Below are 26,216 nucleotides of genomic sequence, written 5' to 3' on the forward strand. Positions count from 1 at the left end.
GCCCGGGGCTGGGGCTGTGGTAGCAGCAGCTGGGAGTCCCGGGCCCTTTAAATCACCCCCGGAGCTACTAGTTGCAGAGGCTGGGTGCCCTGGGGGTGATTTAAAGGGCCTGGGGCTCCAGCTGCTGCTACCGCAGTGGAACCCCAGGCACTTTAAATCCTGATTTAAAATGCCTGGGGATTTAAAGGCCCCACCTCTTCTGGTAGAGGCCACTGGTAGTGCTCCAGTGGCAAGTTAAAGGGCCTGGGGCGGTAGCAGCTGCTGCAGCCGTGGACCCTTTAAATAGCTGCTGGAGCTCCACCGCCGCAACCCCAGGGCTCCAGCAGGCTTAGGGGATGATTTAAAGGGCCCGGGGCAGTAACGACTACCGGAGCCCCGGACCCTTTAAATCGTCCCCGGAGCCCTGCTGCTGGGGCAGTAGCGGCTGCTGCAGCCCTGGATCCTTTAAATAGCCACTGGAGCCCCACCACCATTACCCCAGGGTTCCAGGGAGGATTTAAAGGGCCCAGGGCGGTAGCTGCGACAGGCACCCCGGGCCCTTTAAATCGCCGCCCGAGCCCCTCCGCCGCTTCCCCAGGGCTCTGGCGGCAATTTAAAGGGCCTGGGGCTCCAGCCGCTGCTGGGAGCCCCAGGCCCTTTAAATTGCTGCCAGGGGAAGTCGATCCGCCCCAATATGGCGCACCGGCTCTTGCCAGTACGCCGTACCGGCTTACTTTCACCTCTGGCTCTGAAATAAGTGACCTCTTAGATAACCAAGTCTCAAACCATTTAGGGTTTTATAGGCAACACCACCACCACTCTGAATTCTGCTTTGAATTGTATTGGCAACCAATGCATTGTTGGCTCCTGATACATAACATGTGCTCCTGATACATAACTCCTTCCAATAAACCAGTCAAGGCATTCTGCACTAGCTTCAGATTTGAAATAGTTTGTGTATGTAGTCCAATGTTGAGTGTATTGCAGCAGCCTGATTTTGAGATGATAATGAGGTGGGCATAATTGGGACAGGCTAGTTCCTCATTGGAAAGGAAAGTCCTGCTTTTCTCACTAGGACTCTTGGCCATAGTTAAAGCTACATTTTAGTCATTCATATTTTTAGTAAAAATCATGAGCAGTAAACAAAAATACATAGCCCATGACCTGTCCATGACTTGTACTATATACCCCTGACTAAATCTTGGGAGTGCTGCGGGTGCTCGGGAGGGGGCCCGCAGGTGCTCGGGAGGGCAGCGCAAGTGCTTCAAGGGGCACTGCGGGTGCTCGGGTGGGAGCAGCTCGGGACCCCCGCTGGTGCTAAGGGGGAAAGGGGGGGGTTGGCAGGCTCCGTCAGGCTTCTCGGAAGCGGCAATATGTCCCTAAACTCCTAGCGCCACACGCTCCAGCTCCACAGCTCCCATTGGCTGGGAACTGCAGCCAATGGGAGCTGCGGGGGCGGTGCCTGCAAGCGGAGGCAGCGCAGAGCTAGGAGCTGATGGAGGGACATATTGCTGCGTCTTGGAAGTTCCCCCAAGGTAAGCCCCGTCTAGAGCCCTCACCCCCTCCCGTGCCCCAGCCCTTATCCCCCCCTCCGGAACACCTTCTGCTGCTGCTGGGGGGAGGAAGGGGATGGTGGCCCGAGACTGTCCCAGTAGCAGACGGTGCGACTGGCCCAGGGGTTGCCTGAGCTGCTCGGGCAACCCTGGAGCCAGCTGCACCAGCCGCTCAGAAGTCACGGAAAGTCACAGAACCAGTGTTTGGTACTTGGGCATGCTGGAGGAGCGCGGGATCTAACGACACACCCAAGTTACATACCTGCGTTTATAAATGGCAGTTGCACACCCTCGATAAAGGACCCCAGTATATGTTCCACCTATTCTTCTGGCTGCTTCTTCAAATCCACCAAGATTGTCACACTTGTCCAAATAAGTCACAGCCAGCTAGCCCTTATCCAAGCTTGAAATTATATATTAAATAGGTTTTACTCCAGTGTTCTGTCAGCATACTTGAGTGCACTGCAGCCAATATTGCCTCACTCGTGCTTCCAGCCACTTCATTTGCAATTCATTTGTGGGCATGCATCCTCAGCACAGAGGAATGATAGCCCACAGTTAGCTTCTGGGCTCTTGGAGAGATGAAAACAGAGCCACTCAAGAACAATTCCACTCACCCTTGCCTGGATCTGTAAGCCAATAAAGGAAGCTTCATAAGCAATGGTATCAAAAGCTGCTGCAGATTAAAAAAAAATCAGTGTGGAAATGTCATCCATTTATTTACAGTTAGAATAAAATAATCAGGAATTCCACTGGTTGCACTACCTATCCCACATTGTGATGTAATCAAGGAAATCTTAGAACTCAAGGAACTGCTAGTGTCCCTGCCACAACTTTCTTGATGACCTTGCCCAAAAATGGGAGATTGGATACCAGTCGACAGTAAGCCAGACTGGCAACATCAAGCGTTGGTTTCTGGACCATTAGCCTCACAGTGACAGCCAGCATCCCTATTCCTCCTCAACTCCTTGAAGGGAAATGCTGACAGTCTCAATAAACAGGGACCTCAGTGCCTCTCCCCATTACGCTTCACCAGCCCATAAAGACAAGATTCCAACTTCGAGGATGTAGGACAGAGCATCTGTATTTCTGCAGGGCCAGAGCATATGACCTTAAAATCTGTCACAATTCTTCAGACTCATGTGAGACTTCAGTCACCAGCCCTGTAGCCAACTTCTTGCATCATCTTTTTCAGGTTACTTATGTGATGACCTGTAGGACAAAGCCAGAGGAGAAGGGCATTTACAGGCCATTAGAATATTATCTTGTTCTCCATTATGAAAATGAAGTCCTACCAAACCATCACAAGTGGTCAATCAGAAGAGCAACCTTATCCCTCAATGGTGCCTGAAAATCACTGACACCACAGAAACAGGCCTGTTGCCCTTCCAGGTTATATGCATCCCAATCTCAAACCAAAAAAGACAATGGTCAGTCGTGATCTTCATCCCTCCAAGATCCACTCCCAAATAATGCATGATTTCCAGAGTTTGTCCAGCCTACAGCCACCTGAAACAGTCCCATGGTTGACATGGCAGTCGTGAAATTCTGAGGAGTATCCCTTTTTAATATGGGTTGTTTAAATTAAGGCTGAAAATATTTTTTTTTTGTACTAGAAATAATTCTTCTTGTCTTTCTTTTAAGGTCCTGGAAGTGATGGGATCATGGTAATCTGGAAAGACAACTTTGATTCCGTGTACAGTGAAGTGGCTGAACTTGGCAGGTATGACTTACTCATGCTATTTCATTGTGGAGTTTGGAAAATTCAGCCAGTGTGTATGTTAGTCTCTGAAGGGTGGAAGAGAAATGTCAAAATATGACATTTGTTCAGATTATTTCTTTATGAAATCTTCTTGAAATTTACAATTATTTCTCACAATGATCAATTGTTGGAGTCAAAAACAGAACACAGAATTGCTCATCCTGTGAAGAAAAAGTAACATAATGCTAAAATTCTGCCATAACTAAATGATGTAGCTTAAATACAAAAGCATTTTATTTATGCTGAAACTTTACTCATGGGCTAAATTAGAGGGTGTATGCACTGCATGTGTTTTATGAAAAATTGTGAAAGTTCTCCAAATGATTGTACATAAGTGCTCCATAAGATTGTACAGCACTTCCTTAGTTAAGTATCTTAGTCTTTCCAACAAAATCCATTTGCATTACTTAGTCATAGTACCCTAGAAAACAGATAAAATTCTGATTTTACTTTTCTGGAAATTTAAAAGGATTTTTGGTAACAGCTAATTAGTTATCAAGACCAGTTTGCTAGACTGTTAATAATATTTAAAGTCTTCGAATGTAGTCAAACTACTCTACTCTACTCATGTCCTATTGGACTTAGACATAACATTTGTCCTAATACGATTGTGTACAGTTTCTGGTCCTTTAGCACTGTCCTCAGCTAATTCTTTTCCTTTTTAATTGTTTTTCAGGGGCAGGTTTTCTGTTGTTAAGAAATGTGATCAGAAGGGAACCAAGCGAGCAGTGGCCGCTAAGTTTGTGAACAAGAAGTTGATGAAACGAGACCAGGTTACCCATGAACTCGGAGTCATGCAGAATCTCCAGCATCCCCAGCTCATTGGCCTTCTAGATACCTTTGAGACTTCCACCAGCTACGTCCTAGTATTAGAGATGTGTGTGGGCTCTAAGTAACATCATGTTATGTATATATGTAATCTTCATGCAACTGATTTCTTATGCCTGGATATTGTTGTAGTTTGTGAATGATTTTGGAGAAGTTTAGGATTTCACAGTACTTCTAGACTGCTTACATAAAGTCCTGGAGCTCTCACATTCTGTTTTTAGAGATGGCAATACTGAAATGTTCTGCTTGTCCATAATGGAAAGCAGAGGCCCTGGCTGTTCACAAGAACCAATTCCCCCAACTAAAATCTCCTGTAAACAAGTTCACATTGGAAGGGTTTGGTACGGAGGAGACAGGAGGATCGTTGCAATGCAGAACTGATCCTCTTAATAGCCTCCCTCTGAAATTGTGTAAGTGGCTTTGGATGTGGTGAGAATAGGAGTGAGATGTGGATGGAGTAAATGTTCTAAAATGCTGATGTGCCTGGACTTCTCATCTCATGTCCATATGTTGTTCCTCTCTTCCTGAAGCTGCAGTCTACCATATTTCAATATAAGCTGGTAGTGGTGGTGGAAGAGGAAGTTCTTCTATAGCATCCTAATTAGGTCAACAATTCCATACTTCCCTGTTCAGCACCCCTCCTTCTCATGCTCATAAGGTTTTTTTCTTCTGTATAAATGCAGCACAAGCATTAAAGGTTCCGTCTGTACGTACGTTGACACACTGTTCAAAGGGGTTCAAAATGCATGTTCTCCACATGTCTAACATGAACATGGTGCCTAAGACTTTCAAAAGGGACTAATGGTTTTAGGTGCTTCAGCCCATTATGAAAATCAGGCATCTTAAATGTTAGTGTCTCAGACTGGGCACCAAAAATGGAGGCACCATAATATTTTTATTACATTGTTGTGAGCTGCTTTCTGGGTTATCTTTACAGGTCTATGTAGTAGAAAGTCAGTAGATTAAAACTGTGTGAAATACATCAGGTGTCTTCAGTACTTAAACTGGAATTGGGATTTGCTGTGTTGCCCCAGTATAGTTTCAGTTGAATAAAACCATCCATTCTAGAGCAGTGTTCTTGCACTGCCTGTATTCTATTAGTATTTTTTAAAATTCACAATGGAATGAATGTACACATCAAAAATAACTAGTGTTGCACAGTTTTATAGCATCTCTTTTATCTGGCAAAAATACTGCCTTTCCTTCTTTAGTGGCCCCCTTCCAAAATATGATTCAGAATAGTAATCCTCACTTAATGGTGCTACACGATTAATGCAGACAGATTAATCCCAAGGGGCCTAGAATTTGTCATTTGACTTCAAGAAAAGTAAAGATTAAACTCCTAATGAGTAATGGGAGCCAGGGTTCACAAATAGTGAATTAATTGTTGCTGTTGGTGAAGATAAGGACAGTTTAACTTGAAAATGCTTTTGAAACTTTAAAATGAGCAGATATATTTTTTAAATGTTGCTGCTTTAGTGTTTCAATGAAGTGTAACTCTTGTACTTCAATAGGGCTGACCAGGGTCGCCTTCTAGACTGTGTTGTGCGATGGGGAAACCTCACTGAAGGGAAGATCAGGCTCTATCTGGGAGAGATTCTGGAAGCTGTACAGTATCTTCACAACTGCAGAATAGCACACCTGGACCTAAAGGTGAGGCGCAGATGGTACTCCTGGAGTGTTACCAGAAGAGATGGCGAATTCTGGGGTGCAGCTGCATGCTACAGACAATCTGGGGTCTCCTAGCAATGGTTTCTTAGAGTGGCCATTGAGAGCCATGCAACCTTTGCCTTGAGCCATGGAATGCTCCATCCAAGGTTATATGAAGTGGTGGGACTTGCCCCCCGCCCATGCACCCCAAACTACTCTCTGTCACTGAAGCAGAAAGCCTTAACTTCCTCTGCGTCGTCCTATTTTGCTTGTTGGCTGTTCGTGTTCGCCTCTGTTCGATTTTGTGTAATGCACTGTTGATTTGTTTGCTTGGTTTTTGCCTGGGTAATTTGCTCTATAGATCATTTTCTCCACTTGAAACAACAGAATCTATTGTGCAAATTGAGTTCAAGGGTTGCTCTTGTGGCTCCAAATTCTCCTTTTCTATTTTTTATACTTTGTCTGAGGTGCTTGGGTGAAGGGCATCTGCTGGATCCTTGTTGCATCCATCTGGGTTTCACTGTTTGTATCTGATCGATTTTGATGGAAAAAGTCTTGAGCGTTTCAAGATGGATTTAAAGCTTATTACTGGCCCTTCCTCCCACCCAATCCTGGTTTAGATGGGGAAATCCGGTGCCAAGAGATCCTCTGTGCAAGCAGGGTCTGTTAGGCAGCAAGGGGCCTTGGAGCCAGTTCTGCAGATTTCATTCTTGATACGAAAAGGAGAGGAAAAAAGAGGCAGTACCATCATGCCCCAGATTCCCACTCATCTTCAACAAAATTAATTTTTAAAAAAATGGGCTGTTGTGGGCCCAAAAAGTCAGAGCTTTCTAGTTGTTTCTGGGTTTGTATGGCATGTGTACAGCAGCTGAATTCAAGAGTGGGGGGTCTACTTGAAATCCAGTTACAGGTAAGTAACTTTTTTCTTTAATTCAAAATACAATAAAAATTACACCTTCCCTCATTGCTTTTAGGAGGGGCTTGTAAGAGTTCCTGTGGTTTCCACAGTGTGGCTCTAAAAGACTGATTTTAAACTTCAGCTCAGTTCAACTGCCTCTATATTGCAAAATAAACGGCAACCCAAAGACATGTAAATGTTAAAGGACACTTTTATGTTGGGGAAAAAATCTTTAACTTGCTAACCCAGTCTTCAAATATGTGCTGTTTATTGTTTTTCTGTGTCAGGAGGCAAGTACTCAATGAGTGTTTATATATACGGTATCAGTCAAAAGTTGTTGGGTCTTCAAAATGCAGGTTTACAGGGTTCCAGTTTTCTGTGGAGCTCTGCAGAACTCTTATTGTGAGTTTTTGCCAACTTAGGCAGGACTGTGTTTCCTGTGTCATGACTGTGTGAGAACCTAAAACTTGATGATCACATGTTGCAAGATGCTGCAGACTGTTGCAGGATTGTTTGAAGAGCTTGATAGAATGGTTTAGGAGCTTTGTGGAGCTAACCATGGTAATCCACTCGCTTGCAAATGTTTGCTGTGCTCACCAACTGACCCTGTTGTTTGGGAAGCAGTGAACTAGATGTGTGCTAGACTTATTTGAAAGATGGATATGATTTTTCTCTTTGTATTTTCTAGCCTGAAAACATTCTGGTGGATCAGAGCTCAGCTAAGCCAACAATAAAACTGGCTGACTTTGGAGATGCCGTCCAGCTCAATACCACCTATTATATCCACCAGTTACTTGGGAACCCAGAGTTTGCAGCTCCCGAAATTATCCTCGGAAATCCTGTCTCCCTCACCTCAGATGTTTGGAGCATTGGAGTGCTCACATATGTCCTTCTTAGTGGCGTCTCTCCTTTCCTGGATGAAAGTGTAGAGGAAACTTGCCTGAATATTTGCCGCTTAGACTTTAGTTTCCCAGATGATTACTTCAAAGGAGTTAGCCAAAAGGCCAAAGATTTTGTATGTTTCCTGCTTCAGGATGACCCAGCTAAGCGTCCTTCTGCTGCATTGGCCCTTCAAGAGCAATGGCTGCAGCTGGGGAATAGCAAAAATGTTGACAGCATTGACATATCCAGACTGACTTCGTTCATTGAGCGGCGAAAACACCAGAATGATGTTCGACCCATTCGTAGCATTAAAAACTTCTTACAGAGCAGGCTCTTGCCAAGAGTTTGACCTCGCTTGAAATTCTCTCTCTCATTCTCTTTCACCTGCCAATCAGACTGGAGATAGAAATCTCCTGCCAATCAGCTGTTGACTTGAATTTTGGAGAAAAAAAAACAAATGGAGCCAATCAGCTGCTAGAATGTTCGTGTGAAAATGCATTCCAAGTAAACCTGCACACAGTAGTACTTGGGACTAGCAATGCAAACTATGCTGAGGTGGAGGACTATAGCATTGTACTCTGTGAAAGGCAGTCAAGAGCGTTACAGTAACAGTATTTTATTCAGGTTTCTGCAAAAAACAAAAAAAAAACACTTTTTTAAAAAAACAGATGAATAGAATTTTGCAAATGAACTGATCTATCATTTTCAAGATTTGTTCAAGGAAATAAATGCCTATGTTCAAAGCACTGGTATTAACGAACAAACAAAGACAAATATCAAATCACACCTGGAGAAGACTCACCAAATTGGCTGCCCATTGATATGGCCTCCATTGATGTCCGTTTTTCACTTGGTCCTAGAGCTTTCCAGTTGCCTCACCTGTATGTATCTCACATAGCAGTGCACTGAGATCAGACTCTGCTTTTAAGTGCATCCAACCTCAAAATTTTTGCATACAAATAGAATGAATCGTTTTGCTCTGATAAAATGTCGGCCTTACTTGTATATAGACTGTTACCTGCCTTCGGTCTGTAATTTTTCTCCCCCTCTCCCTCCTCCCTAAATGGTGGTACACCACTGTGCGGGTCTTCAGTTCAGGTCAGCCCTTGCTGTCCCATTCGAAAAGGACTTTGGGTTGGTGCCCAGCCTGCCAATCTGATTGTCGAGCAGTATACAGCAGGATGAAAATACTGTAAATGCACTCATTTGGGATTTTGTTTTATTTCATATCATGTGCAATGTTGTGGCTTTAACATTTTATGCAACTATTTATGAGGACCTCTGTTGTAACTGTAATAAATATATAGAAAAAGCACATACTTAGTACGGCGAGCTTTATGGTTTTGTTTGTGTGTTTGGGGTTTCTGGGCGGGTGAGGGAGGGAATATTGTATCACACTGTCGTTATTAGTTTAAGATGAGATTTTAGCTAAAAACTTAGTAAAGAATCTAGTGAGTTTTAAGGATTGTAAATAAATAAATTAGATATTCATAACCCAAATCACAAACTGGATAAGAAATAGGGTGACATTTTTTAAAAATTTATTATTATATTATTCAAAATGCCAAAGTATTACTTTCCCAAAATCAGTCTCAACATTTACTACTTTTTAGAATTTTCAAATCTGCGTTTACTGCTTTCTGTACAATAACTGAATGAATTTTTTGCTCTTTGGTGAAGAAATACATCCAAGCAGTAGTGGTTGCAAGACCTGACACGTAATGTAATTGTGTCTTATGTAACTGTTTTTAAGATTGAGGTAATATTAACATGTGATGAAATATTTAAAAAGATGGAGATGGTTTTCTGTGCATCAAGGAGTTCACATGGATGTGTTGTCGTCTATGTTTCTCTGTGCAAAATGCCATGTTTAAATAAGGAAACTAAGCCTGCAACCCACACTAGTTAGATATATGGGTCTTAAGCCATAAACTGGCTTTGGTTAGTTTTAAGCTTTGCCGCTTCCATTGTATTCTATTTATTCCTTTTTTGTTTGTTTTTTGTTTGTTTTGTAAAGTTGTACAGAAACTTTTTAAAAGAAAATTGAATTCAAAACTGGATGTGTATTCGTACCAACCTCATAACAACATCTTGTTCGTGTTTATTTTCCTCTATTATTTCAGTTAAATTTTTACTTTATTTTGCATGTATATTTCTTTGTACAGTGACGTTATGTGTTTAAACAGTATGATGTGATGTAAATATTTTATTTTGCCATCAGTTATTTTAAAAAAAAAAATTAAACATATTTGACATATTTGTCTGATCTCTCTTGTTTTAAGACCTTATGATCTAGGTCTTCCTATATCTCAGTGGTGCTCTGCACTGAAGCTATGGCAATAGTTCACTGCTATAGAATGAGATTTAAACTGCCTATTTTAAAAGCCGGAAGTATGCCCCACCAAATACCATTTGCCCCTTACTTATAGGTGTTGAGTGCTTTGCAGTATCCTCGTCTACCTACATGATTGGATAATTTGATTAGTTACCCTTCTGGGACTTGTTTGTCACTGCATTGTATACCTTTAGAGCAACTGTGGATACAACAGTTGCAGCCAGACTTCACCCAGTTAAAGGCCACGTTGCCAATTTATCAAGAAACCAAAGAACCAAAACGAAATCCTATAAAATGGAGTATATTCCAGTTACTCTTATATTTAATCTGGAGCATGCTACCCATGAGGAAAAATCATTTTCATATAAGGATGGTTTCATTATTGCTGATATAACTCCATCTAGATGCTTCAAGAGATTCGGGTAGAAAGCTTTGGAATATGTACATTTCTTGTCCTTACCTTAGTTGCAATTCAAAGATGAATGTAAAGGTCAGTAACTCAATATGTGGCACTCCTGCATATCAGTGCATTGAATTCCTGATTTTCAGGATTGTCTATTGTCCAGCTTCAAACACCAGTTGTTTCTCTCTCTTCCCTGCACCCACTTCCCTTCCCCGCACAATTTGCCATGGAAATCCCAGCGATAAAAATACAGAATATTCAGAGAGATCTATCTGAAAGGGTAAACAGCCTGAAGTCTCCTCTATGGTATGAAAATGAAATACCCCATCCCAGCCTGTTGTTTCTATTAGAAATGCTCAAGCACCTTGCTGCTCTGTGATTACGCACCTGCCCCTCTTCTTGTTGAGTAGGAAAATGGATTAGGCCTGGCAATAAACCTCAATAGGGCAGATGAATAACCCAAGTAGAGTAAGTGTAGACATTACTCACCTGGTGGGTTTCAGTGACAAAAATGTGTTCCTTTAAATTAATATTAGTGGCAGAGATTTTGTGGGTGCACATGCCCTGCTCTAGGACTCTGCACGAGTTTGGGTGCTCAGGATTTTTTTTTTTTTTTTTTAACAAAGAGAACATTAGTTTGTACCCCAGTCCCCTGCGCACTTTGAAGGCTGAGCACTCCAAGAGGGTTGGTTAAGGCTATTCAATAAGAATTTTCAAATGTGCTCAGTGGTCCCCCATGCACACATTTACCCAAGTTTTGCAGTCAGAGGTGTGATTACAGCAGGAGTAGACATGATCTAGCTAGCTCAAATAACAATAGCTGTGAAGCCAATGCAGCATAGCCTGAACAAGCCCGGGTCCCTGAACTCAAGTGCACGCTGCTGCGGTTTCACTGCTATTTGAACTAATTAGATCAAAGCTATGTTGGGTATGACTACGCTTGTTGCAGTCAGACCTCCGATTACAGTGCAGATGCACCCTTGGTCCCAAAGTAGCACAATTAGGCCCACAGGGGCAAGTTAAGCCACTTAGACACCAGCACTAATTGGCTGGTTTGCACACCGCAGTTCGCTGCTCCAGGCCAATGGGGGCTGCGGGAAGGGCTTTGAGAACCACTGGTCTAGGGCAATACTGCAGGGTGTGGGGAGGGTAGGAGACTTGCAGTGGAAAGCATGGGTGGAGGGGAACAGGAGTATGGAAGAGGGTGCACTTTGAGGTTTCGATTTCTGAGTAGGTGCTGTACCAACCTCTGGCTATAGGCATGACCTCTAGATGTATTTTGACAGAAAGGAGGAGGTAGCCAAGACTTCCTCAGCATAGAAACAGTGGAGTGCCATTACTTTCTGAACACGATTTGTGAGCCTGTGGGACCTTCCTTGACTTCACTGAGGCACATTGAGTCTGTGTCTCTGGACTACATCTTTAGTCTTCATGCATCTTTGTGATAAGCTGCAGGGGGATCTGGAGACAATTCCATAGGAGCCATGACCTCCTAGTCCCAGACAGTCACCATGGCATTGGGCATACTAGCCAGTTGGTCTTGCCTTCCACCACCCTGCTATGTGCTATTGCCTGGAAGATGTCCTGACTGCCATGGCGACGACCTTACCCATGGAGAGAAATAGACACATCTAGATAATGCACAAATTCTGTCATATTGCCCACTTCCCATCAGTGCTGGGCCTAACGAATGACACTCATAACTCTGAGGGCTCTCAAGTTGGATAATGTCTCCAGAAATGGGAAGGACGCCAATTTAACCACAAGCATCATGTTAAAAGATGAAGTTGCTCTTCACAGTTGTGGCCAAATTTCATGGATCCTGTTGTGACTCTGTACTGAGTGTTATCCCGCCTCTGCTGTTAGAGTGGATCCAGTGAGTCCAGTTTCATTGTGAATGAGCAGAGACGAAGAAGAAGAGATTCAGGTATCGGCACAAGCCTGGTGGTGGTACGATATGCTTCTGAGAATATAAAAGGATGCTCCTGGCTTCTTGTCTACTACACAACATTATCATGAGACACCAGATACTCTAGCCTGAGGTGGCAGAGATAAGTTGTGAACCCATCAAATGAAGGTGGTGAGGAGGGAGGTGCTGGTGTGCACAAGCGTAGGAAGGGAGTAACAAAAACAGCTGGCTGGAGGGAGGTCAAGCACCACAGCCAGCAGATCCCAGGCAGGAGTCCATCAGAGAGAGGAAGACAGCCAATCACTTTCCTAGTGAGTGAAAAATGAGTAGCAGGCATGGTACTGTGCTGCTCTGTGGTGAGTGCAGGATGATGTGGCATTGGGTGAGTCCGGTTAATGGGAAGCCAATGCCAGGGGAAGGCGGCAATGGTATTAATGTGAAGTCAGTTGCTGCTGTTTTATGGATGGGTGCCAAAATAGAACTCCATTTTGAATTTCTATCGGTTGTGGCGGTGGTGGAACCAGTGATGGAAGGGAGGGGCATCTCCTCTCCAGTCCAGGAAGTGATCTAAGCCTCACGTACTCTTCCTGTATATGTAGAGAAATGGAAGCCCCTGAGTAACTTTTATACTTAATGTTCATTATTAACTTACCTATTACAGGGAAGGTGTTGAGTTTAGGGGTAAGCATATGGGTGTAGGATTCTGCATTTGCCCAGACCAAGAGTTTTGCCAAAGCCACTGCTCCATCCCCTAGGTAAATAGCACCGGCATAACTTCTGACTGAACCTGCCCTGCAGGTAAGGTAAGGAGTGTCTGATGAAAGGTTACCAACCTGTAAAGCAGGAGTTCTCAACCTTGGAGCGGTAACCAGGAGACACAGCTCATCCTGCTCTTCCCATCTTTTTAAAGGGGAAGGGGCTTGCATCCAGGTGGGAGAGGGATTCAGTATAGAAAAGGGTTGAGAACCACTGCTGTTGGCAAACATTTGCTGTCAGTATTCTGAGGGGGTTGACAATGTCAGCAGCCCCTCAAATGCCAATAAGTACAAAATAAAGGCTCTGATTCCCACCATCCCCACGCACACACACGGGATCTCTATATGTGGACTTGAACACCTTTCCAGAGTCCCACCTGAAGTCTGCCAGGGTCTGCCCACTCAGATCCCTTTGAGCACCAGGATCCAAATGTATTCAAGTATTTGGTCTAGGATTTTGACTACCTGATAAATAGCTGATTTATCCAACCTCTCCCTGCGGATCTCTAAAATGCATTTGTATGACTGTAAAGTAGTAGGACAGCCTGACTGGCCTTAGCCAGCTGCATCCAGCGCTCCTGAGAGGGGGAGGGGGTGAAGTTGCTGCAATGAGCTTGTGGCTTGTGAGGTCCTAAGCAGGATGAAGAGAGGTGGTGAGGATCACACATCCCTGCCTGTGGGGGTGAGGGAGGAGGATGTCAACTTGGGAGATAGTCTCAGAGGCACAAATAGTAGCTGCCTAACTCATGTTGAAAGTCTGAGAGAGTAGGGCACCTTGCTGATGTTTTGTGTCCGAAAATCATCTCTCCCTCGCATTTCTAGACAAAGTAATAATCCTAAGGGGTATGGGACCTGGGCTGCTGAGAATGGGGTGCGGTATCCATGCTGAGAGGGTGTGGCTCAGGCAATAAATGTCCTGCTAGTTCACAGAGGCTTTGAGACAGGAGGGTGATATAACCAAACAAAGCACAGCAATGTAGGATAACAGAATAAACCCCTATTTGTAGTAACAAATGCCACAGGATCATCAGCGTCCATAGCAGACAAGGCTGAGATTCCATTCTGTGCTGCTGGCATTCAGGAGGACTTCTGGGTTTGGCTGATGCAATTTTGGTATAGGCAAAGAGGAAACTTTCCTGTTTGTTGTTTGTGCAAACGTGATGCAACTGTCCAGTCATGGTGCATGTTAAATAATGTAAATGTTGGATTAGTGGGGAGGCTTCATCTTTACATTGTATTGTTTATTTGCATAATTTCTGAAATAAGCAAATTTTAAGGAATTTAGTCACCTTGTTTATCTTTCCTAACCCCTGCAAAATGACCCCTCTCCAGGTGCTGAACACGGCTAGAAGTGTAATGGAAGACATTGCTAACAGGAAAACGAGGCAGATCTCTGTGCTTCCTGTGAGAAGTCTCAGCAATGAGGCCTCCACATCAAGAACATACAAACTAAGAACCGGTTGAAAGAATGGGAATTTTCTGTGAAAAATCCCATCTGTTTTTGTATTGAAAAACCAAAATTCAAAAAAATTCAAGCGGCTGTAAGCAAAACGCTATTTGCAAAAGTCTCTGCTTTTCAATAGCCACAGTGGGCCAAATCCTGGTCTGATATAAATTTGGAATAATTCCACTGAAGTGCAGGAGATATGCTAGACTGAACAAATTCACATGGGGGTAGCTGGGAGCAAAGCATTGAACTGAGTTTTCAGTTCCATAGTTGAAGCAGTCGGGCTGTATTTATAAGGAAGGGAGTTACCTTTCCCCCCATTTCAGTCTGTCATATAGTGACAATTTAGTGAGAAATCGGAATTCTGTTTTCCATCACTCCAGACGTGCATGGAACATTTGCTCCCCACTGAGCAACGTCAGTCAACTAACACTGCCTCTGCTTTGCATGTCTGCTCCCAGCCAACTGAATATTTTTCTATTTGCAGATGTTGTTTTGTTTAAATAATGAAGTGTGGGTCAACATTTTGTTAGGAAGCAGGCTTTTTAAAAATCCACTCAGATTTGATTAAATGAGAGGAACCCCTACACACACTGTGGAATACAATGCCATTATTAAAGGTCGTAATTTTCTAAAGGTTTGTGTAGAAAGAATGTCTATATGAATAAGCTACAGAATGTATGATTCTATTTTCCATGGCTGGGGAGCATAAAGCAAGTTTGCTCAGTGGCCGATGTTTCTTCCACGTCAAGCTTTGAAAGAAAAACTATTTAACGTGTTACTGACTCTATTTTTGGATTCTCTGTTAGTTTCTGGGCAGATGGGAAACCTGCCTCCTGCTTGATGGCTAGATATTGGAGGCATAATCTCTCTCTGCAGGTTTGTCAGGGCTTTTCCATGATACAGTGTAGTATAAGTGTATGCTGCGTACAATATAAACAGAGGTTCCCTTTCTCTCTTACACTGTGGCCTGGTCAGATAAATTGTATTGATGGTAGCACATCCAATGTCTTGTCCTCATGGTTTTGCCTAAAGGAACTGATGTTAACACACAGCATAAGAGTTGCTCCAGATAATGGAAATGAAATTGGTGCCATTTCAGTGTAGAAAAGAACTACATTTAAAGGAAGTCTTTAAACCCTGATTTGAGGACTTCAGTAACTCAGCCAGAGGTTAGGGGTCTATTTCAGGATTGGGTGAGGTTCTGTGGCCTGCAATGTGCTGGAGGTCAGACTAGATGATCACGGTGGTCACTTCTGACCTTAGAGCCTATGAGTCTATGAAATATCTGTATTCGGGGTTCTATTGTGACCTTTCAAAGGTAGGAGATATTGCCTGCAGCTTGTCCGCATTTCCGCGATAAACTCCACTGGAAGTAAAACAGCAAGATAATCTCTTCCCCCTCCCTCACCTCCACCCCACAGCATGCCCATACTGTTGCTTCCCTGTGCACACGCCTCCAAGGGTGTGCACTTTGAGCAGTGTGAGTTTGAGCCTCGCACGCAGTGAAAATTTTTACAAATTTCATTTTTAAATGTTCCGCTTAAAAAAAAATGGAGGGAGGCTTGCTGTCAGCTTCTGAAATGGCAGATGAGTGGTTCCAGGGTAAGCCCTGGGAGTAACATCAGGTGTGGGGGTTTCTCTCATGTCAGGGGGTAGAGATGGTTGCAGAGAGGGACCTAAGAGCAGGAAAGGTTTCTTCTCCTCCCAGCAGAATGAGTGCTGGTGTGGTGCTTTTCAGAAACTCCTGAACAGAAACATTTTTTAAATGAAAAGGCTTCATTCGGACTGCCGCTGGTAGGGGGAGGCAGGGAGACTTGTGTTGTTGACAAAATGGTATCGTGAGCAATATGCACCATCAGCTAGAAGATAGGGGTGTCTCATTCAGCGCTATCCCCTGCCCCCACCCAGCATCTATGAGTACACCTGTGCCCAATGTATTCCATCTTTGAGATGTGATAATGTGCTTGAGTGCATGTACAGAGAGCTCTGCAGGACACACACACACACACACACACACACACACACACACACACCTCAGGCATCCAGCAAGCATTTGGCCTGAAGCCTATAGTCACTGCTGTCATTTCTAAGCCTGCCGATGGTGGTGATGTTGTTCCAGACAGGATAATGACCTCAGAATGTAAACCTAGCAGTATGGAGCCCCTGCGTAGAACTGTGAGCAAATACTCTACCAGGTCCCCTGCTTGTCCTGCGTTCGCACACAATCACTGTAGGCTGAGATTTTTCCACGCTGTCTCACAGCTTTGACTGCCCCGTGTCCAAATCCTTTAGGTGGCTAAAATCTCTGCCAAAATGCTCACGTTACATATTGCCTGAATGTTAAACTTTAAGAGGGAAATTGTCCCAGGCAGAAGGAGCCAGTGTAAAACCATTCATAAAGAGAACCTTAATAAAAAGGCAGTAGGCGGCATGACAGTGGAGTCTGCTCAGCAAAGCTATCATGGTGCTTGGTCAGTAGAGGCAGCAATCTTCTTTGCCTCTTCAACTGCAGTGTCCTAGGCTTTATTTGAACAGGGGCACATTTCTTGGCTAGGAGCATATAGGGCACAGCAGTTGTGTGGCACCTGTCTGCCACTCCTCTAGCCACAGTTTTAGACTTCTCTCCTTTTTAAAAATCCTCAGAAATTAACCATAAAAATTATATCAATGCAATGTTAATGTTTGGCAATAAAAAGCCAGGAAATGCACAAGTCAAAATTGAATGCAGAATCCTCTTGCCCATATGCATTATGGGAATCTTTAATTCCATGAGATTAGCCGAGATACACATGTATGAAGTTTGTAGCAAAAGGTGTATTTTCAAAAGTGTGATCACATGACTAAACATTTGCAATGTATATGTGCAGAGGAGCTGAATGAAGGTTAAGCATGCAATCTTAATTTTTGCATTTCCAGTCTTTCGTTAGCCAGCGTTGTACAGTCAAGCAATCTTTCACTATTATCATTTGCATTTGACATACATGACTTTTAACTAAATTAATGTTTAATTTTTTGTTATGTTTACACATTTGTCTTTGTGCCAAATGGCTGTTTGCTCGCTCAAGGGGACTAAATTATTTTATTGTTGGGTGTGGTGGTTCTCTCTGTTACATGCACACATTAAGGTCTGAAGTCCACCTTGTGGAAATGTTATCTGTACAGGAAAATATTGTATTTCCTTCTCTACCATTATTACTATATATCAGTCACCAAATTAAAAAAGTTATACTTGTGTTTTGTTAGACTGGCACATGAGGTGTATTGGAGCCAAGACTGATTCTAACAACCCAGTAACAGCTCCTATGTCTTAGCTAGACAAACATATGTACACCAGCACAAGAAACAAAATTCTGCCATTGAGGCTACAGCTACACTACAGCCAGGATCCACGCTCTGAGATCAATCCACCAGTGGTCGATTTAGCGGGTCTAGTGAAGACCCGCCAAATCGACAGCAGATCGCGTTCCAGTCAACCTCTGTACTCTATCCCCAAAGAGCAGAGTAAGGTAAGTCAACAGGAGAGTTTCTCCCATCAACCCCCTGTGGTGTAGACTCCATGGTAACTCGACCTAAGGTACGTTGACTCCAGCTACGTGAATAACGTAGCTGGAGTTGCCTAGCATAGGTCGATTTACCGCAGCAGTGTAGACATAGCCTCAGTGTTTCAGACCCTAGTGGCAACAACATCAGCAGTGCACAGAGCAGCAGCCACATATGCAGCAACAAATCCAGCAGTGCTGCGCTGTATGACTTCCAGAAAGAAGTTCCAACGTATTTGGGAGTAACTGATATTATCTGTGGCTGTAGTCGATAATTTATACTAAATGGAGAGGTTGGCAGGAACTCCTTGCAGACCCAACTTTTGGAATGTGTTTAAGAATAGGAAGTGTATTTAGCGTCTCTGACATTCAGCAACAGGAGAAACCCTACCGTGAATCTTCCTCACTCTTTTAAAGCTTAGCATCTAAATTTAACAGATGTGATCGTTGTCATTCAGTTCCTCATTCGTTTCCTGCTGTGTCTCCAATGTGTGTCGAAGACTTTCTTCCCCCACAAAAAAGTAGGCTGCGATGGATGGTCTCTTGTCTCTGTCTCCCCCACATCTTTTCTCCGGCAATTCCTACCATGCACTTGCGTTGTCAGTACTAAAATCTGCAGAACATTGAAACCTGCAAATGTGGAGACTGTCATTTTAAAAAATATCAAAATAAACAGCACAAGGCCTAGCTGACTGATTGCATCATTCATTTTCATAATTATTTTAATAAAAGCCTCCATAATGGGATTTACTTGAAGCGGTTGTTGAATCTCCAGGTGCTGCACTGGAGTGCCACAGAGACCAGGTATCTGGCAGAATCAATCCCACTTGCTTGGAGTGCACGGGGCCTTGATTATGACTCTTAAGGGTCTTGAGTAGGATACCCCCTGTGAAGTCTCAGAAGTGTAGTACAGCAATAGTGAAAGCAGAGATGTCCCCAAACTGGATTCCACCCTCTTCTCCTGAACTTTGGGAAAAGCTTTGATCTGCCCAGAAAATTCACAGCTTGGGTCTCTGACTAAAAGGGACTGAAGAACACCAAAGGGTGCTGAGGGCATACACAGACAGTTGATAGCTTAGCTCATCTTGCTGAGCTAGTAAAGGATTTTAATTTTGACCTGCAGAGTAGACAGCGGAGTGTGCTAAGAGATTGGGGGGAAATTATTAAAAAGGCCTAAAACACTTAACTCTGCAACTCAGAATAAGAGAACCACTAATTGTACATGAGGAGACTTAGAGGGAGAAAAATATTCCTACAGCCTTGCTAATTAACTCCTCTGATCATTCATTCAGCTGGACTTCCAGTGAATTCTTAAGTGGGACATATGCATCCTGGAGCGTATGGTTATTTGCTGACTTACTCTCTCAATGCTGCTTATTTCAGTGCTGTCAGATACTAATTTCTTCTTGTGGTCAAGTGTCCTTCAGCATTTATGTCTTCCCAGTGGCCCCCTATTCTTAGCATAAAGACATCCATTCTCATTTGTATATTTCTTTTGTGTTTGTTGTTCATGTGAGTCCCTCATCTGAGAAGCTTGAAACCGTTCCTTGCTGAACGAGATTTGCTCTTCTAATGGAAAAGCAGCTCTTTTTATTTCTCTCTATACTGTCATTATTGCTGACAGCAGAAGTGTGTCATTCTGGGGGGTGTTTCTTGAAGAGGTGAGAGAAAGGGATTTGCTCCTTTTGCCTGACTAGGAAACAGAGATCCAGAAACTCCTGCATTCTAAACTTTGATTTGACACACTGTGGCTCAGAGCAAATCAGCTGGAGCTACTCTATCTGCTTCATCGGGTGTTTTTGAGGATTCATGTTTAAACAGTGCTAAGTGTTTAACTGTAGCTGCCAACAGTCAAGTGTTCAGGTTGTTTCTCTAGTGTATTTCACCATGGTGGCTAATGGGATTTTTTTTTAAATGCCTTAGTGATAGAATAAGTTGCTGATGGGGTGTTTTGGTCTCCTGAGTAAATTTCTCACTAGTTTCTAAGACTATTAAAATGTGCTAGATATTGGCACTGCATGGGTTAACTCTTGCCCATTTAAAGGGATGGAAATTACAAGAACTTGCCAAAGCAAAGTTGCAAGTTTACAGAGAGAGAGGGGCTCAGCCCTGCTTTCACTGAAATCCCTGGCAAACCTCATATAGGGGCAGGAGCAGACACCTATATACATAAAACTGCTATTTAATGCACTACTGCTCCCCTTGCCCCTGTTTGTTAGCTTAATACTGTACAAGCTGGCACATGTACCAGGAAATGCCAAAATCACAGGAAATGCTGCTTCGTATTGTTACCCCTTCTTCCGACACCAGTGTCCCGCTGCTGACACTGGGACCACCCCTTTGCTGAGCAATAGCAGGGCTTTGCTGACCACTTTGCAGTGGTGGAGAAATCAATGACTTGAAGTCTGGGTCTATTCTAAATGTAAATTGCTTTATTTACACACACACCAATCCTACCACACAGCCAGTCACAAACAGCCTGGATACAATTGCCCCTTTCAGGAATCTCAGGGCTTGTCTACACTTAATACGCTACAGCTGCACGACTGTAGCACTTCCTGGTAGAGACTATCTCTGTAGTCAGTTAGCTGACAGGAGGGATTTTCCCATTGCTGTCATTAATCCACTTCCCTGAGAGGCGGTAGCTAGGTTTACGGAAGTATTCTTACTAGCATTCTCTACACGGGGACTTAGGCTATCTTAACTACGCCACTTGGGTGTGGATTTTTCACACCCCTGAGTGACATAGTTATGCCAACCTAATTTTCCATTGTAGACCACACACCAATGCTACGTTCCCAGGAAACTACCCTTCACCAAGAACTTACTGTGTGCAACTGTTTCCTCTCCACAAAACTTTCAAGCAATAATACAACCTTTCTTCAGAGACTAAAAACTTGCTGGCCCACTAAGAAAGAGTTTGTAAGACTATGTGTAACTGCACCATCTGGTGACCCCTGTCATTAACAGTATCATTACAAAAAACAAACACAAACAAACAAAAATACCCCAAGCCCCATCAAGTGATAAAATGCCCCAAAACAATTATCCTGTTTGGCATTGTGCCTGTCGATTGATTTTTATCATGGGCACGTCTTTAAGTGATGGTTCTTATGTATATTCCACTGTGCGGTGCCCAAGAGCTCCATGCACCTGAGATTGGAAGATTTTTGCTAATGTGTCTATTGGGCTGCGCCCTCAGCCTTCTCCTCCTCATGCTTCAGACTGAGGGTGTAAGGGATGGGGCAGACGGACCGCCTCTCCAGTTCCTTCTTACCGCTGCATGGGCTGAGATGGAACCCATCAGCTTTCTCTGTAAATATTATAAATAAATATATCCTGTAGTCAGTTAGCTAGTTTTAGAGCATGTTAGTACATAGAAAGAACAGGAGTACTTGTGGCACCTTGGAGACTAACAAATTTATTTGAGCATAAGCTTTCGTGGGCTACAGCCCACTTCTTCGGATGCATATAGAGTGAAACATATATTGAGGAGATATATATACACACATACAGAGAGCATGAAGAGGTGGGAGTTGTCTTACCAACTCTGAGAGGCCAATTAAGAGAAAACACTTTTGAAGTGATAATCAAGATAGCCCAATACAGACAGTTTGATAAGAAGTGTGAGAATACTTACATGGGGAGATAGATTCAATGTTTGTAAAGTACATAGAGTAAGTTAGGATTCTGCGGTTGTCCCCCCCCCCCCATTGCTCCTCTCCTTCTCCCCCCTGAACAAGACAACTATTATGCCCAAAATCCTAGGGTTTGAGAACTGTATTTCCTGCACTCAAGCCTTCCCGGGCCCAGTGACCATCAGAGGTGCCTCCGTTGGCTCAGAGACACTCTCAGCCCTTTGAAGTGCAATATTTGCCAATCCTTCCCCCTCCAAACTTGCCAGGTATGTGAGTATCAACTTAGAAAATTTCTCATGAATCGCACAATGAGGCCTCCATCTGACCCTGGCCAGCAAGACCACCTGTACAACGAGGAGAGGCGCCAAGGAGAGCGGTGACCTCCAAACCAGGGACTGACAGGAGTAGAGCTAAGGACTCTGTCTCACAGAGTCACCAGGAGGGTGGCAAACATTTTCATAAGAGGAAAAAGAAAATCCCAGACAGATTCTCTTCTACAAGGAAGACTTCTTCCCTGGTGGCATCCAAGCTGGGTGAGACTCTGCACTCCAGTACAGGGGCCCTCAGAGCTTACAAAGGGCATGGTACCGTTCTCCTGGCTCTGACGAGCAAGAGTGCCTCAAGACCACAGGAGCCGGACCATCCTCCCTACCAGCCATGGATAAATACCAAATGGCCTGTGTACCATCGGTATCATCACATTCCAGTTAGGAAGTATCAAAAGCCCCAACTCTGCCAGTTTGGAAGGACAAGAGCCCTCCTCAGTTGAACGATAGATACACCACTCCTGAGGACATCATTATCGTCCTGGATCTGGACTCTCCTATCTTATTGACTCCAGTCCTCACAAGAGAGATCCTGACACCATCAGTCCAGAGATGGCACGAGAGAGAGAGAGATGCTTTTTTCTGCCTTTCACTAGCCATGGCAGCTCAAAACCAATGGCACCACACTAGAATATTGAACCAAATTTTCCTTCTCTGGTGAACTTGATGCTGGCATACAAGGTCCATCACCCCACTGAGGGAGAAGATGAGCTAGATGACGGGGCAGAGTCTCCTGAGCTCCCTCATTATCTGATAAAACAAGTTACCCTCCTCAAAACTGATGGTACCTTATGATGGTATCTCCCCAACCAAATTTTGATCACTCTCAGTGGTCTTACTGAGGACCATGTTAGGTACAGCACACACCATTTTAGTAGGTGTTATGCAAAGGGAATTACTATAATATATATGAGTGTTGAAAGTTTTGTTAACTGAATGAATTATGGTTGTCCTACAATTCTGTTCACCCATATCAAGCAGTCCACAACCTTGTGCAAAGCTGAAGTCTGCTTTGGAATTAAAAAATAGGAAACTTGTCAAAGCAAAGATTCATGAATACTTTGTAACAAGTACAGTTAAGGAGTACTTTCATGGCTTATTAACTGGTTTGGAATGTAGTATCCAAAACAGAGATAAGAATAGTACAGAACAAAACAAGTCAAAGAATTGTTAGAAACTGGTAGGTTGGATTTTAGTGACATGTAAAGAGTTTTGTAACTTGTAAAATCATACTATAAATGCTACTAGCTGAAATGCATATCTTTGAAACACATGTTCTGTGTAAGGTGAGCATGCGTAAATTTATTTCCCAGAAGTAGGATATGTATGTCTTTTCATATTGTACTTTTTTTGCCTTTAGACAATAAATTTGGCTCTTTGATCTCTTGAACATTTTTAAGAACGAACCACGAGTGTAATCAAACAATTGGCTACACATTTTAGCATATGTCTAAATGCCAAAAGGAAAAAAAAAAAAAAAAACACTGTAGTGAGCCAGCATTTTCTGCCCTTTTTTTCTAGTTCAACCAGTCTTCAGTTCTGCATAGCCATCTGCCAAGAGCTAATTTCTAAATATAGTTTTGTCAACTATTCCAAGTTTGTGAAATTCATGGACAAATTCCCTCAGGAGCACAGAGCATAATTCCAGACTCTGATTGAGGAAGATAAACTGATAGCAAGATTATCCCTACAAGCCTCAGCTGATGCAGCGGACACAGCCTCTCGTTTGACGTTGACAGCTGTTGTCATGAGCTGAGCATCGTGGCTTCATTCCTTGGAATTCCCTAGGGAAATTCATTTCACAATGGAGAATGTGCCCTTTGAAGTGAATAATCTTTTCAGTGAGAAAACAAATGAATCATTATACCAATTGAAAGATTCTAGGGCATCCCTCCACTACTGGAGAGCTACATTCCAGTACTGAGAAAAAAGTGTGATAGATCTCAGAGGTACAAGTCTTGACCAGCACCTCAACTCTTCTATCACCAAAGAAGCTACGAACCACTGTGGAAGCAACAGAAGCTCCAGTGGAGCAAGCATATAATGCTCCTCCTCCTTCCAACCTCAACCTCCTGCTAAGAAATATTTTTGACAGGACTTTGGAGAGTTATGAACCACAGTAGAAGCCACATCTATCAACCATGAGTCCCAAGAACCAATTTAGAGGCTATCTAGCCTACTTTGCCCAAGCTTGACAGATGATACCAGAAATATGAGGTCTTAGCATAATTCATTCTGGCTACACTATAGAATTCATCTCCCCACCACCTCTGGAACCCTCTTCCCATCCCTCTTCAGGGACCACTCTCTTGAGAGGAAGTTCATTCAAGAGGTGAACTCCCTCCTTCTTAAGGGAGCCATAGAGCTGGTACTTCCTCAACATTGGGGGAAGGGATTTTACTCAAATTATTTCATCACACCCAAGAGAAGAGAAGGTGGAGACCCTCTGGGACCTCAGACAACTCAATGCCTTTATCGACAAATTGTGTTTCAGAATGGTCACCCTGGCATCAATAATTCCCTTGCTGAACAGAAATCAGTAGTTCACAGCTTGCAATATGAAGGATGCCTACTTCCATCTAGACCTCCACCACCCTCCCAACGCCCTGCACACAGAAGGTTCTTCAGGTTCACTGTGGGCCTGAAACACTATCAATACAAGGTGCTCCCCTTCATCCCTGCAGTAATACCAAGGGTATTTACAAAGGTGCTCTCAGAAGTGGCAGCTCACTTCTGGTGCCACCAGTCACTGGTTTTCCACTACCTTGATAACTGGCTGCTGACAATGAAGTCTTATCAGGAGGTATTGGTTGGGGACATAATTGATGCCGGTCTTCTACGATTGTTGGGGATCTATGTAAGCACAGAAAAATCTGTTAAACTCTATGGATTGTGTTGGAATCTAATCAGGGTGACTCTGGACTTCATCAGGGAAAAAGCATATCTTCACCAGGACAGATTCCAGTCCATGAAGGAACTTGTCACTCAATTCAGACTGAGCCCACAAATGTTGATCCACTTATGTCTCATCCTTCTAGGTCAGGAGTGGGCAAACTACAGCCCGGGGGCCACATCCAGCCCTTCAGATGTTTTAATCCAGCCCTCGAGCACCCGCTGGGAAGCAGGGTCCAGGGCTTGGCCCGCTCCATGTGTGCCGTGGCTCTGCATGGCTCCCAGAAGCAGAGGCATGTCCCCACTACGGCTCCTATGTGCAGGGGCAGCACCTGTGGAGGGGGCAGCATGCAGAGCTGTCTGGCCGCACCTCCATGTAGGAGCCAGAGGGGGGACATGCCACAGTTTCTGGGAGCTGCTTGAAGTAAGCACCACCCGGAGCCTGCACCCCTGACGCCCTCCTGCACCCCAGCCCTGATCCCCCTCTGAACCGCTCAGTCCCAGCACAGAGCACCCTCCTGCACCCCCAAACCCTCATCCCCAAAGTCTGCACCGCCAGCTGGAGCCCCCACACATCCCAACCCATTACCCCAGCCTGGAACCTCCTCCTGCACCCTGAACTCCTCATTTCTGGCCCCAACCCAGAGCCCACACCCCCAGCTGGAGCTCTCACCCCCTTCCGCACCCCAATCCCCAATTTCATGAGCATTCATGGCCCACCATACAATTTCCATACCCAAATGTGGCCCTCGGGCCAAAAAGTTTGCCTACCCCTGTTCTAGGTCATATGGATTCCTGCATGTATGTGACCCCCTTCATGAGATTTCAGTTTTGCTTCCTGCAGACTTGGCTTCAGACAGTAGGAGCAACCTAGTCATTGGGGGGTGGGGGTTGAGTCAAGGCTCCAGAGGATCTGCTCTTCTAGTTCATTGGTCGGGACATCTGATGTTATGCCTTCACACCAATTCCTCTTTTACCTCAGGTTCTGAGGAATATCAGACAGGAAGGAGCAGCAATCATTCTGATTGCTCCCAGATGGTCCAGGTAATTCTGGTTCCCCTACCACAGGGGTGGGCAAACTTTTTGCCCTGAGGGTCACATCTCGGTATGGAAATTGTATGGTGGGCCATGAATGCTCACAAAATTGGGGGTTGGGATGTGGAAGGAGGTGAGGGCTCTGGGGTAGGGCCAGAAATGAAGAGTTTGAGGCACAGGAGGGGGCTCCAGGCTGGGGCAGCAGATTGGGGGGAGGCTCCAGCAGGGGGTGCAGGCTCTGGAGAGGGGTTGGGGGTGAAGGAGGGTGCTCTGTGCTGGGACTGAGGGGTTCAGAGGGTGGGAGGGGGATCAGGGCTGGGAATTGGGATGCGGGAGGGGGTCAAGGGTTCAGGCTCCAGGCGGTGCTTACTTCAAGCAGCTC

General features: G+C 44.2%; 1 protein-coding gene across 2 annotated transcripts in view; it reads left to right on the forward strand.

Moving 5' to 3' along the window:
* The window catches only part of TRIO (trio Rho guanine nucleotide exchange factor), a 418,347-nt gene extending 408,556 nt beyond the window's left edge, over window positions 1-9,791 (forward strand). For both annotated transcript variants that reach the window (XM_034761548.1, XM_034761549.1), the window contains exons 54-57: window positions 3,177-3,255; window positions 3,971-4,171; window positions 5,637-5,775; window positions 7,359-9,791. In XM_034761548.1, coding sequence (XP_034617439.1) covers window positions 3,177-3,255; window positions 3,971-4,171; window positions 5,637-5,775; window positions 7,359-7,901 — 962 coding nt within the window. In that variant the 3' untranslated portion in view covers window positions 7,902-9,791. The remainder of the gene's footprint in view (window positions 1-3,176; window positions 3,256-3,970; window positions 4,172-5,636; window positions 5,776-7,358) is intronic.
* Window positions 9,792-26,216: the final 16,425 nt, after the last annotated feature.

This window comes from Trachemys scripta, chromosome 2 (assembly GCF_013100865.1).
Source record: "Trachemys scripta elegans isolate TJP31775 chromosome 2, CAS_Tse_1.0, whole genome shotgun sequence".
Classification (NCBI taxonomy): domain Eukaryota; kingdom Metazoa; phylum Chordata; order Testudines; family Emydidae; genus Trachemys; species Trachemys scripta.